Source organism: Lynx canadensis, chromosome F1, assembly GCF_007474595.2.
Source record: "Lynx canadensis isolate LIC74 chromosome F1, mLynCan4.pri.v2, whole genome shotgun sequence".
Taxonomy (NCBI): domain Eukaryota; kingdom Metazoa; phylum Chordata; class Mammalia; order Carnivora; family Felidae; genus Lynx; species Lynx canadensis.
This window is the reverse complement of record NC_044319.2, coordinates 24,421,402-24,436,165: the sequence shown is the minus strand read 5'-3', so window position 1 is coordinate 24,436,165 and position 14,764 is coordinate 24,421,402. Positions and strand designations below refer to the sequence as shown.

Sequence of the window (14,764 nt, the reverse complement as noted above, 5' to 3'; positions counted from 1 at the left end):
CTCTCTCTCTCTCTCTCTCTCTCTCTCTCACACACACACACACACACACACACACACCCACACCACACCACCCACACCATGACCTCACCATTTTCACTGTTTGAAAGTTCTTCCTTAGGCTGAGCCAAACTCTCCTTCCCTAGAACTTGTGCCCATTAATAGAACAATGTCTACAAAGGGAGATTTGCCATCCCCTAAGACATTTTAAATTGATGCTTAGGATATTTTTCCTTTGCTATTTGTATGTCTGTTTTGGGGGTATTGGGAGGTGAGGAGTGGGAATTGAGATTAGCTTTCATTTTGCATTTATGTAGTGTTTTACTAATGATTTTGTGTTGACTATAAACAGGAGAAATACAGATAGGCTGATAGAAGACAATAGAAATCCCTAAAATGTCACCAACCCAGAAAGAACTACTGCCAATGTTTTGGCCTATGGCCTTCCAGACCATTCTGTGAAACAGAAATGGAATTGTGTTATACATATTGAACTCTCTGTTTTAAAATTTAACGTCTACTGTGAACTTTTCCCCATATTAATATATAAGCTACTTATTTATCTGTATTAGTATATCCTTATACATATGTTAATAGTTTGCATTGTCATTTTGGGGGCCAAACTGTATTTCATTGAATGGATTAAACCAGGCTTTTGTAAACACATTCTGTGGAAATGCAGGAGGGCCTTGATGTGGTCTCATGATAATCCTCATTGTGTGATAACTCAATACCTCCTCCTAGTAGTAGACCATCACGGGTATTCCCTTGATGGCCAAAATATTTGCCACCAGCACTGCCCAAGCTATGACCCATCAGGGATGCTGGTGCGGCATCACACCCGCTGAATGGAAGGCCTACGTTACGTAGGCTCGTTGTGCGCTAAGACACAGCAGATTTATAACTGGGAGGCAGGCTTCTGTTCCCTCCCTCTTTCCCTGGGGAGGGCTTCTGCCTCATGCTGACTTTTGCATAACTGCCAGAGAAGTTCCAGTCACACTTCCCAACAGAAGCTGGAAAGATACTTCACAAACACCAAGCCCAGCAGCACCAAGACCCTGCCTGGGCTTCTCTGCAAACTTCCCCAGCTTGTGCAACACAAACCACTTACTTCTCTATCCGGTAATAGAGCATCCCTCTTTGGAAGTAGGCCACTGCCAAGTGCTTGTCTCGGTTAATGCTTCTGGTGAAGGCCTGTGGAGAGAGAAAGGATCTGTAGGTGGCCAAGGACTCAGGCGGTGAGGAATGTGAGATGAGCCCAAAGGGAGAGGCAAGAAGGGTCATGAGAATGGTCCGGAGCTTGAAGGTGACAAGAGGTCAGATACCTCTGTAAAATGGAGATGTTAGGGGCGCCTGGGTGGCTCAGTCGGTTAAGCCTCCCACTTCGGGTCAGGTCGTGATCTTGCGGTCGTGAGTTCGAGCCCCGTGTCAGGCTCTGTGCTGACAGCTCAGAGCCTGGAGCCTGCTTCGGATTCTGTGTCTCCCTCTCTCCCTCTGCCCCTCCCCGGCTCATGCTCTATCAATCTCTGTCTCTCAAAAATAAAATTAAAAAACGTCAAAAAAATTTTTTTAAAGGAGATGTTAGTATCTGAATTTCAAGATTACTGAGTGAATTTCAAGATTACTGACAATTAGATACGAAAACAATTAAAATGCTTTTATATAAAGTATTATACTTATTTAGTAAATAAAAATTATGAAATCAAAAGAATAACAAGAATGCATGTAAAATGCCAGTATTAAGGACGGAAGCAGGAAACCAAGTAAAGGCACGGAGAATGAGGGGCCCAGAAGCTGAAGAACTGGAGGACGCATCTATGCAGCGAGAGGAAGGCCTGGCAGTGAGCCAGTAGGGAGGTGACCGGCGACCCCTGCACAGCCTCACCAAGGAGCCCCTCCGCCGAGGCGGGAGCAAACAGCCCCCGCTGGCATAGCTGTGCCCAGACTGGCTGCTGTGCTCAGCCAGCCTCTCCCCCGACAATGTGCTCTTTTGTCTCCAGCAGCCCCCGGAATCTGGGGTGCTGTTCACTCAGCCTCTGAGAGGAGGTGGGGACTGAGGTCCTCCCCTGGCCAGATGTGAGGTCCTCGCCTCTGCTCCCATCTGCCCCCCTTAGGCCTGACATGAACTTGTCAGGCTGTGTGGGTATTCCAAGTGTCTTCATGCCTCTCCCTTTGCCCACTGGCTGGTCACAGTCACGGCCAGGATGGCTGTGGGAGGAGCTCTGGCTCTAAGGGTGCTGGGGAGTCTGTCCATACGCCCTTGCCAAGACTGGCCATAAACGGGGAAAACAGCATTTACACGGTGGCGTGAAGCGACACAGAATTGAATAGTTGCTGCCTCACCTAATCCTCATCTTTGTCCCTCTCAGGAAACTGAGAGTCAGGAGTCTACGTGACTTGCCAGAGACCAAGGTCTAGAGAGAGGCAGAGCCGGCGATCGAACCTGGATCTTCTGCTTCCAAATTCCAGACCCTCTCCAGCTTACCCTGACGAACCCAAAGAGTGATCACTGAGAATGCTCAACCCTACACTAGGGAATATGAAAGAGAAAAAAACATTTGAAAAAGATGCCAGGACACCCACAAGCATGCCCTCGGCAGACATCATTCATCAATCACAGTATGATTTCCTTCTGGCAGCCTCAGAAGCCCCCCAAAAAGTGGAAAATTAATGAAAATTGTCACTTGAGAGGAAATCTATGTTTCTTAAGTCCCTCCTCTTGATCGCAAGGCTGGCAAAGCTCAGGCGCACGAAGGGGCTTTCTAGGCTTTCTAACCGGGTGTGAAGCAGTGAGGTGGAGATCTTGTGGCCAGCAGGAGTTCAGAGAAGGAAACAAAACCAGGGGAGTCTTCATAAAGGTGTTAAAGAATGACTCCAGAGCGATTTGAATTTAATAGACGGACAAGAAAGGAGAGCAAAATCCACAGCGAGTGGTCCCCAGCCCAGAGCCCAATAGAACCACCTGGGGAGCTTTTAAAAACTAACGCTGCGCAGGCCCCTCCCCAGGCCAATTCAATCAAGATCCCCGGGGGTGGGGCCTGTGCAGCTCTTGCTCTTTCAAAGCTCCCGAGAGGTTTCTAAAGCTCTAAAGCGCAGCCGGGATTGAGAACCACTAATTACAGGGCACAGAGGAGGCCCTGGCGAGAGGGGAGAGGGGCCTCCACTCACCTTCTCTGCCTCGGGCATGTTTTCCAGGATTGTGTGCATGCAGCCGATGTTGAAGCAAATCCTGGAGTGGGGGTCCTGGACTGCAGTGAAGGCGTCCAGGGCTCCCTTCCAATCCTTCTTGTCAGCTGCCAGCACCCCTTCATTCCAGAGGCTGATGGCCTCAGCCAGGGACATGGTCAGGCGCAGGCCAGGGGGCTTGGGGGGGCTGCCAGGGGACAGGGAGAGGGCAAGCTGGTGTTTCCCTCAGCGGGGCCGCTCCCAGACCCTCGCTTCCCTGTTACGGTGCTCAGAATGTGCTCCCTGAAGACAACCTCTCAGTGTTGCAAAGGTTCAGGAAATGTCCCCACCTTTTGGCAACTGACGCACAATCCTAACGTGAGAGAAAAGGAAAGAGAGAGGGAGGGCAAGTGGGGGCGGAGTGTGGAGGAGAGGAAGTACATCAGATACTGCCTGCCATGGGTCACTTCCCCAAAATGCTTCTGCTCTGTCTCCCAGCTGGTTTCTCTCTTCCACCCCTTGCTTCAGGGCAGCTTCTGGTCAGGTCTCTGTCCCCAGGCTCAGGGCAACCTCGACAGGTGGATGCACCTGCTTGGGCCTCCATTTCCATATTGTTGTTAAATGAGGGTGTTGGGGGTGCCTGGATGGCTCAGTCTTTTAAGTCTTTGATTTCAGCTCAGGTCATAATCTCACAGTTCACGGGTTAAAGCCCCTTGTCGGGCTCTCTGCTGTCAGCACAGAGCCCGCTTCAGATTCTTTGTCCCTGCCTCTCTCTGCCCCTCCCCAACTGGTTCTCTCTCTCTCTCTCTCTCTCAAAATAAATAATATATTTTTAAAAACTTAAAAAATTGAGGGTGTTGGATGATAGGATAGTTCTCTTCAGTCCTAAATGAATTCCTTGCTCACTTTCTCACAACCTCATAGACTGTCTGGATAGATTTGTTTCTGATCTTGAGCGAAAACAAGCAATTAACAAATTACCGAGACAGGACGGTCTTGGGTGTCCACCTGGATCCCAGATAACTGTTATGAACTCGTAGGAAGCTCAGAGGGGATCAATCTCCCACAAAGGAGGAATTCTGTGTGGCAGGTGAGGATAATAAAATCAAAAAACAAGAAACAACAAGGAGCCGGATCAGTCAGTTAAGTGTCCGACTTCGGCTCCGGTCATGAAGGTCATGATCTCCTGGTTTGTGAGTTCAAGCCCCACATTGGGCTGTGTGTTGACAAGTGAGGAGCCTGATCAGGATCCTCTGTCTCTCTGTCTCTCTCTCTCTCTCTCTCTCTCTCTGTCCCTCCCCCAAAATTAGGAGCCAGATATGACAGTGAATTATGAATTCTTTCATCCCTCTGTGAAAAACTGAAGATAGGAGGAGTCTCGTTGATAACTAATGCGTTCCTAGTCTCCACAAAAACGGGTTTAAGATTCCTTTCCTTGCTGTCCTGGAAAAGGAAGGATCAATGAAACCTCCCTGGAGAGTAATTGGGAGCAGAGAGTATAACTAATTTTACTTGCTCAATCCTGACTTCTTGTTAACATTGGTTCAAATGCATGTTTACGAGGATCAACTATTGTTCTGTAGTAACCAAAAGAACTCACAGGTTATCAGTAACCTTCCCCAAACAGCCCGAAAACAAACTTTAAAAATGTACCTTCCATAGGGCTTGCAGGACCGACTGAGAATCTAGAAGGTGTGCGTGTGTCTGTATGGAGCATCCCCTGTGTTTGGAAGCCCTTCCCACCTCACTCCTTTGCCTGGAAAAGCCCAGTTAAACGTCCCACTTCTCTGAGATCTCGCCGCACAATTCAGGTAGTAGAGAGAATTTTCCCTTACTTTGAATTTCTTTTAATGTTTATTTATTTTTAAGAGAGACAGAGATAGAGTGTGAGCAGGGAGAGCCAAAGAGACAGGGAGACACAGAATCCAAAGCAGGCTCCAGGCTCCGAACTGTCAGCACAGAGCCTACTCGGGGCTGCAGATCATGACCTGAGCCAAAGTTGGACGCTTTGCCGACTGAACCGCCCAGGCGCCCCTCCCCTCCTTTGTACCACCTCGTCCCTAACACTTAGGCTGTATTTGTTGCAATTTATTTCTGCATCTGCTCAACGCCTGCGAGCTGGGCCATGGCTTCTCATGCCAGGACCCCCAGAACCAATGCTCAATTAAATGATGAAGGGATATCTTAAAAGGAAGTTAGAAATCATTGGCAAATGACTGGCAGGTGGCAGTGATACTGGAAGGAGATACTGTGACTCCAACCAGTGAATAATCAAAACTTGATTAGCATGTATGTTGATTATTACTAGGAAAACCAAGTCGTTAAAAAAAATTTTTTTAATGTTTATTTATTTTTGAGAGAGGGGTTGAGAGAGAGAGAGAGAGAGAGAGAGAGAGAGAGGCAGAGAGGGGAAGACAGAATCGGAAGCAGGCTCCAGACTCTGAGCTGTCAGCACAGAACCCAACCTGGGGCTCAAACTCATGAAGTGTGAGATCGTGACCTGAGCCAAAACTGGACACTCAACCGACCGAGTCACTCAGGAGCCCTGAAAACCAAGTGGTTTTGTAGCTAAGCTAGATTTTATTTAAACTTTTTTGTTGTTGTTCCTTATTTTTTTATTTTATTATCCTCACCTGCCACACAGAATTCCCCTTAAGCTGACCTCCATGACTTTTCTAGCCTTATTTTCCGGACTGTGCCTTCACAAAGCCCTACAAACTCTCCCACTTGTTTCTGTCCCTCTAGGTCTGCATTTCCTGCCTCTTTGCTTTGGCCCAAGCCGCTTCATCTCATGTCTGTACCTTCAGACCCACCTTGCATAGCGCCTGCTCAAAGATCACTTGCCTTCAGAAGCCACCTGGAAATAATCAGGCTCCCCCGAAGCCCGCAAACTGTGATCTCACCTTCTCCCATGTGACACTTAATCACTCTCCCCCCAGAGAAGAGTTATGTGTGTGCACCTGCATCTTGGCCCCTCACACAGACCGTACACCTCCAGGGGGCAGTCCCGGGACAGCCCCATCCTTGTATACCCAGAGCACCAGAAATACTGTTCATACTCAACTCTGTCCACATTCTCGCCATCCCTCCTGTTGCAGAGCCTCTGTCACTCCTCACCTCTCCTCATCCCCTCCATCCATTCTCCACACTGCAGCCAGATTGGTGTTATAAAAGACAAGTCAGATCACATCGTGCCCCTGTGTTGAAACCTTCAAGTGCCTTTACATCGCTCTTAGAACACAATCCATACTCTTCCTGCTGCAGAGAGGACCCCCTGCCTGCTGCCCCATGCTCTTTCTGTGCCATTTTCCCCTGCCAGTCCCCTCTCCCAGTCCCATCTCCTTCCCGTGTTCTCGAAAGAGACAGACCTGTTCCGTCTGCCTGCAATGTTCTTCCCCCAGCTCTCTACCTGCTCGTTTCTACTCATCTTTCATGTCCTCTGAATGGCCCTTCTTGACTGTGACCTCTCTGTGGTCACCCTACTGTGTCTCCCAGCCATCGGTTCTCTCTGATCATGGTACTTTTTTGTTTTTGTTTTTGTTTTTTGTTACATTTTTTAAATATTTGTATTTATTTTTGAGAGAGAGGAAGAGAGAGAGAGAGCAAGCATGATCTGGGGAGGGGCAGAGAGAGAGGGAGGCACAGAATCCAAAGCAGGCTCCAGGCTCTGAGCTGTCAGCACAGAGCCCGATGTGAGGCTCAACCCCGCAAACCATGAGATCATGACCTGAGCTGTCAGACGCTTAACCAACTGAACCACCCAGGTGCCCCTGTTTATTTGTTTCTTAAGGAAGCTCTACACCCAACACGGGGCCTGAACTCACGACCCTGAGATCAAGAGTCGCCTGCTCTACCAACTGAGCCAGCCAGGTGCCCCTCGTCAGTGTTTGTCCCAGTTTGTAACTGCATATTGTCTGTGAGACTGATTCTGTGGCCCTTGCAGAGACTGTCATTACTACTGTCCTTAATTACAAGTTATTGATACTGTTAGGAGATGGCCTTCTCAGCCACTCTTCATTCCCCTTCCTCTATTTGGTAGAACCCCACTTTTGTTCAAGTCTCTACTCTCCTGAGGCCATGTGCTCCAGGGAAGATAAACCCCCGGTGCTGCCCCAGGGAGTGGGTTCTGACTGGTTTAGACACAGGCCTGAGATTTAATTCTGGTTAATAAGACATCAGGGGAAGTCGGCTAAGGATTTCTGGGAGAGAGATTTTTTTCCCCATTAGTGAAAGACGCATGGGAAGAAACAGTAGCTGTTTCTTCCCTAGACAGTGTTGTGAAGATGTCCCTAGAACAGTGGCAGCTTTCTTGTCACCATGAGGAGAGCCAGCTAAGATGGTTCAAGCCAAAGTCTTAAGGAAAGGAGGATGGAAAACTAAAATAAAAAACTGGATTTTTAATGATGTTAGTGAGTTCCTAAATTAATCCATCCTAGAGCTGACCCACCTCAGGACTTCTTGTTTGGCGAGATAATAAATATATTTGTTGTGTGAGCCATTTTAATGGGGTTTTCTGTTAGTTTAAAATATTTTGACAGAGGGGAGCCTGGCTGGCTTAGTCAGAGGAGCGAGTGGCTTGTGATCTCAGGGTTGTGAGTTTAAGCCCTACGTTGGGTGTCTAGATTACTTAAGTAAAAACTTTAAAAACAACAACAACAACAACAACACATTCTGACAGATATAGCACTGTATTCGCATTCCTAGCATATAGGATATACCTACTCGATATAGTAAGTGTTCAGCAAACATTATTTCTTGAATAAATTTTGCTGAGACATAGTTTGGATAACAAAGTTGCAGCTCAGTACCTTTGAAATTACTCCAACATTCTGAATAAGCAGCGTTTACGTCTCAGTGGCTAACAGGTCACAAAACTCATGTTGCATGCTTGCATTCAGCTGGAAGGTAAGAACATTCCCAGTGTTTTCCTTTCTCTCTGAGGGAGAATCCTGGGAAATCGAACTTATTATTTCCATTATTCCTTGTCACTCAGCAGTTACCTCCTGATCCCCACTTTTAGCATTTAGTGTTTAATTGTTCTTTAACTTTTTAAAAACTACATCAGACTCTCTCAAGCTCTTCAAAGGGTAGAACCATGTCTCGATTTTCCTTCATCTCTGTTCACATTTAGTATAGATCTAGGCCAGTGGCAGGTGCTATATAGACTTTGGCTAATTGGGCAAATGAATCAAAAACTAAAAAAATTGAATCCTATTTGAAAAATATAATTTTATAGAGTTTGTCAGTGTCATCTTACTTGTATAAAGTGAGGTACAATCATAACAGTAGGGAAAAACATATTCTTTCTATGACCTCAACTCTAACAGCAAGTGAATATTTACATTGAGTTCCACACAGGAAACCCTCAGGTAGTGGGCAGGGAGACCTCATCTATTATATATAAACTTGGCCTGGATTTCACAGGGAGCATACAGAAAATCCAGCATGGGTCCCATTGTTTAGAAATGCTAGTTGAAAGCCTCAGTGTGAAAAGTTTTCTTTCTCCAGGAACACATCATAATATGTCCTATCTAATCTACCATCATATGAGTTTTCTATTGTTGCATAATAAAGTATCACAAATTTAGCAGCTTAAAATAACACACATTTACCCTGTGTGTTTTCCCCATGGGGGTGTGGAGTTTTCATGGATGTGGAATGTGACCATGACTTAGCTGGGTCCTCTGTATAGGGCCTTACAAAGCTGAGATTGGGGTGTGGGCTGGGCTGCATTATCATCTGAAGACTTGACTGGAGAAGGGTCTTCTTCTAAACTCCCTCATGTTATTAGCAGGATTGCAGCTATGGAACACATGACACTTACTTCTTCAAGGCAGAAATGGAAAGAGAATCTCTACTTCGTTGAGTCTCTGACCACTAGACCTCCCTGTCTGATTAGGACAGGCCCAACTGAATGTAATTGGCCTTTTCGATCCTGTGTCTTCTCCCCATAGCACTTATCCACTAAGTATAATCTAGCCACAAAGCCAGGGATGCAGTTTCCATCTTCCTTGGACAGGCTCAGTAGTCCGTGGGTCTTTTTCTCTCTTGCTATCTCTTTTGATCAATTTAAAGTCAGCTATTTGGGAATATTAATTAGCTCTTCAAAATCCCTTCACCTTTGACATATTCTTTGAGTTAGAAGCAAGTCACAGATCCTGCCCACTCAAGGGGAGGGAGTTACACAAGAGAAGGGGTCACTGAGGATCATCTTAGAGTGCCAGTCTTCTTACCTGACTCACCAGCTAGGTTAGTTATTCTCTACCTCTTCTGTCTTTATTAAACCATGCATGATTGTAATTTCTTGTTTAAATGGCTGCCTTCCAACCAGATTGTAAGCTCTAGGAGCACAGGACCTACGTCTGATTTTTTCACTCTATCTTTTGTAACTATCACATGGTAGATTCTTAAAATATATGCTAAATACCATGCTGTGGAAGGTGCTTTTAAAGTCACTGTAATAATTTAGTTTGGTTGGTTACATATATCCATCCTATCATCAAAATAAGGGCATGTATAATGCCTACTCTTTATTTATTTATTTTAATTTTTTTAATGTTTATTTATTTCTGAGAGAGAGAGAGAGAGACAGAGTGCGAGCAGGGGAGGGTCAGAGAGAGAGGGAGACACGAATCCGAAGCAGGCTCCAGTCTCTGAACTGTCAGCACAGAGCCCGACGCAGGGCTTGAACCCACAAACCGTGAGATCATGACCTGAGCCGAAGTCAGACGCTTAACTGACTGAGCCACTCAGGCGCCCCTGCCTACTCTTTTTTTTTTTTTTTTTTTTAATTTTTTTTTCAACGTTTTTATTTATTTTTGGGACAGAGAGAGACAGAGCATGAACGGGGGAGGGGCAGAGAGAGAGGGAGACACAGAATCGGAAACAGGCTCCAGGCTCCGAGCCATCAGCCCAGAGCCTGACGCGGGGCTCGAACCCACGGACCGCGAGATCGTGACCTGGCTGAAGTCGGACGCTTAACCGACTGCGCCACCCAGGCGCCCCCCCCTGCCTACTCTTTTAAAGAAACTTCACATTAAGCACACTAGAGATAAGAATGATTTTCATCTTTGTACCCTTTTACACATAATATTCAGCACCTCCTTAAGTAGGCAATGAGTAAAAGTTTGATGAATGAATTAGTGAATGAACACATACTAATTGAAATTCTGAACCCTGAGTTGAACAAGTAAATACATTGGATCCTCACTATAAAATTGTTCTTTGACTTTTTTCTGCACATATGAATCCTGCCATTCTTAAAGGCCCAGCTTAGATTCTTGTCCTACATGAAGCTTTCCCTGACCTAAGTTAGTCCTGGCAGTTTTCATTTTTTTTTTTTTTCTGAATTCCTATAGTATATATAATCAAATTCCAAAACATAAGCATTCCTTATTACATTATCTATTTTCTTTTTTAAAAAATGTTTTTAATGTTTATTTTTTGATAGAGAAAGAGCATGAACAAAGGAGGGGCAGAGTGAGAGGGAGACACAGAATCAGAAGCAGGATCCAGGCTCTGAGCTGTCAGCACAGAGCCTGACATAGAGTTCCAACTCACGAATCGTGAGATCATGACCTGAGCCTAAGTCAGACACTCAACCGACTGAGCCACCCAGGTGCCCCTACATTATCTATTTTCTACCTTACCTATTCAACCAACTCTAAGTTCTTTGAGTCATGAAGTTTGCTTTCTATTTCATTACATTTCCTACAGAACCTAGAACCTAATGTCTTACATTAAAAGCTTAGTAAGTGTTGATCTAAATATTTTTTTTAATTATGGCTGATCTGGTTTGATTCTGGTTCTGTACATCTTGTAACTTTCTCTTTTTGAATGCAATTGGCCTTTTCAATCCTGTGTCTTCTCCCTATAGCACCCATCCACTAAGTGTGGTCTAACCACAAAGTCAGGGATCTAGTTTGCATCCTCCTTGGACAGGCTCAACTCCATGGGTCTTTCTCTTTAGAAGGGTCAGGTATCTGCATAATTCATTCATGTGTTTCTTTAGCATATTTCCTTCAAGTATGCAGATTCTAAGTCAGCGGGTACCTAAGGGAAAATGCTGCTCCAAACAAGACAGTTACTGATATAGAAGGAGTAGAAATGGACCATTCATAATACAAAAAAGGGGGGTGTGCAGAGAGTTAGAAATGGACCTCACATTTAGTGGGATAGAATTTCTAAAGATTCTCTTTTGCTTTCCCTGTAGTGTCCCTAACAGCTAAAACAGTATCTAGACATATGATAAATGTTTGCTGAATGAATGAGTGCGTAAGTAAAGAGTAGATACTTAATAGGTTGTGTTCCTCCCTCTACCTCTCTAAGAATTGCCCACCTAATCCATAGCAGAGAGTAGGTCCTGTGGCCACGTTTGAACAGCATGATCTCTTTCTTCCTTCCTTCCTTTCTTTCTTTCTTTCTTTCTTTCTTTCTTTCTTTCTTTCTTTCTTTCTTCCTTTTGAGAGAGTGTGGGTGGGGGTGGGGCAGAGGGAAGGAAGGAAAGACAGAATCCCAAGCAGGTTCCAAGCCCAGCTCAGAGCACTCAGTGCAGAGGCCCCAGCACAGAGCCCCCAGCTTGGAGCCCAATGCAGGGCTTGATCTCACAACCCGGAGATCATGACCTGAGCTGAAATCAAGAGTCAGACGCTCAACCAACTGAGCCACCCAGGCACCCCTGAATAGCATGATTACTGGCTGGTTGGATTGTGGTTGGCATCTGACAGGCTAGACCCCTTAGGTTTTGTCTCCTGTGAATTGGTATTCATGACCGAGAGACAACAGGCTCATCTCTTTGGGGAGCTGGAAACATGACTTGTAAACTTAGGAGCTGTGGTTCTATGATGTTCTGGCATGAGGTCCAGGCAAGCAAAGAAAGCCAGTCTACACAGAAACAGAATGAAGCAGATGCCCAGTGAGCGTCAGAGACAAAAGGCAGAGATAGTGAAACCCAGTGACTTTCTAGCCCCTGATTCCAGGATTTCCTGAGCCCCACTCAGATTCCTGCACTTAGCCTCTAGAAGACATTTATACACCCTTATAATAAACTTCAGTGTTTGCTTAAGTTTGCTCTAGTTTTGTGGTATGCTGGGAAAAAAGCTGGGGCGGGGGGGGAGATTTGGTGAATAAAAAATGAAAAATAGACGTGCGCCACTGGCCCAAGACTCTAAAACAATCAATTGCTAATGAGAGATGGAAGATTCTCAGCAACAAACATAACCACATAGTAATCAGGGATCCCCGTGAGGAGAGAAATGGAGAGGCACTGGGACTCCCCTGGGAACTCTCAGAGGCCAGACATGCACAGGTGATGGAGGACATGGCTCTCGGCCAAGGAAGAACCTGATGCTGGGCAGACAAATCAAAGGCAGAGTCCAGGGGAAGTCGAAACCCAGGGTGAGCTGAGGCTGCAAAAAAATACTAGGGACAACACAAACGGCTCCTTCGTGTCTGAGGAAGAGCAGGCAGGATCACTGCTTGGTGCAGATGGCGTCACGTTAACAGATGTCAAAGAGAAAGCAGAACTCCTCAGCTCCTACTTCGTTCCTGAGTTACACAGAGAATGAAGACCCGGACAGAGGATAGTGAGAAAGCTGATAACTGCTTTAAAGAAACTCCTGTAATCAAGCCCAGATTCACTGAATCCCAGGAACGGAAAGATTTTGCAAGTATGATCCCTAAAGTCTTGTCACTAACTGAAGCACGGTGAAGACTGGGATAGACGCTACAAAGTCAGGATGAATGGGTAAGTGTGATTCTAGATTTCCAAAAGACATTAATTCTAAAAATAACATCAGAGATTTATCAGTGGATTTCTAGGAAGAATTCTAAAATATAGATTATTAAACAGAGGCACTTAAAAACAAAAAGGGAGCTGAGACCTTTAGGAGCTAGCTTGAGTTTACTAAGAACAAGTCAGGTGAAAGCAAACTCTTCCTTTTTTGAGAAGACTTTCCTGATTGGTGGGAAAGGGCCATATATAAATATCAGAAACACATTTGGCCTAGATATTCCCAAGATCAAACAATTTACATGATTTAATTGGCTAAATGTTATGTCCATAGACCCTTCTTGAAGCATCAGTGTCAACTTTTGCCTTTAAGATTTTAATAAACTTGGATCAGATTTGCAAATGACTCAAACCTTGGAGAGAGAGAGTCAACATGTACAATAACAGAATCAGAACTAAAATATTGCCTGACTCACACTGGTTCACAAAAACTCCAAGTTGAAATTTGATAGAGATCAATGTAAAGATTTACTCCTGACTTTAAGAGCTTAACCATCCTAAGATAGGAAGAAGACAACACTTCAGCACAATATCTTGGAGGGGTGCCTGGGTGGCTCAGTTGGCTAAGCATCTGACTTCGGCTCAGGTCCTGATCTCACAGTTTGTGAGTTCGAGCCCCGCATCAGGCTCTGTGCTGAAGCCCATTTTGAGTTCTGTGTCTCCCTCTCTCTTTGCCCCTCCCCTGCTCATGCTCTGTTTCTCTCTTTCTCTCAAAAATAAATAAACATTTAAAAAATTAAAAAAAAACCCAATATCTTAGAAGAAGCCTAACTATTTGGGTTGACTTTAAGTTTGATAGCAGTCAACAGAATCACGTGCAATTGTAGGCTGCATTAACAGAAGTGCAACTAGAGGCACATGTGCAGTCCGATGGCTCTTACCCACTCACACTGAGTAATCTCTCTGTTGACCATCACAGGATACTCGCACCCACCTTCTAACTTAGAACATACTTGCGTACATCTTCTTCTGTCCACAGTTCCCATTGTCTGTCATCCAGGTCTCCCATCCTGATCTGGCTAGTGTTCGCATCTCTTTCCCCAGAACCCTTGGCTGAAATGAAAGATTGTCTGAAAGGTCCTTACTTCGGTCCCTTTTCTCATCTGGTCACAACTCAACTACCAAAGCAGACATAGCTCATTCTTCACAAAGGGACACAGTCCCTTTTCTCTGGGCCTCAGAATCTCTTCTGGGCTTCAGGGCAGTAGCAACACGGACTTCACTAACAGATCATAAGTCTAAAGAGCCTTTCTTAATGATAAGGTTCTTCGACTTCCTTCTTAGCACTCGGGTTGGCCTACCTTGTCCAGGACTTTCACCTGTCTGACAGTGCACACCCAGGCCTGTGAGCACTCGGGTGCAGAGTGGAGCCCATCAGAACGGTGTTTCGCCAAGTAAGGACACATACTACCGATGGCTCACACGATGATTTTAGGCAGTGTGTCGATGGACATTTCTATCATAGTAATTGTTGTATTATTTTAATTCATTTTACTTTTAGGATAAATAAGACATTCGCATGTTCAGAATGAATAAATGCGGAAAATTTTCTTCCCATCATGGCCAAATTCTTCCTACCCAACAGGAGCCACTTGTATTAGTTTACTGGCATTCTTTTACTCAGAAGAGATTTTAGGCATATGCAGATGTAGATCGCCTCCCCTTTTATGCACATGCCATGTGATATGCAATCCTGCACTTTGGTCTTTCTCTTAACAGCAGTTCCTTATCAGGACATGGAGAGCTTCCTCCTTCTTTGTTTATGGCTGTGTACTTTTTCTCCATATAACCAATTTTCTGTTGAAGCTTGTT

The 14,764-nt window shown here is 45.2% G+C and overlaps 1 protein-coding gene across 1 annotated transcript in view; it reads right to left on the bottom strand.

Annotated features, from left to right (window-relative positions):
• NCF2 (neutrophil cytosolic factor 2) overlaps positions 1-3,532 on the bottom strand; it is a 33,504-nt gene extending 29,972 nt beyond the window's left edge. The window contains exons 1-2 of the mRNA XM_030302274.2: positions 3,166-3,532; positions 1,109-1,191 (exon numbers count right to left, since the gene is read on the bottom strand). Coding sequence (XP_030158134.1) covers positions 1,109-1,191; positions 3,166-3,339 — 257 coding nt within the window. The 5' untranslated portion in view covers positions 3,340-3,532. The remainder of the gene's footprint in view (positions 1-1,108; positions 1,192-3,165) is intronic.
• Between the last annotated feature and the right edge of the window lie 11,232 nt (positions 3,533-14,764).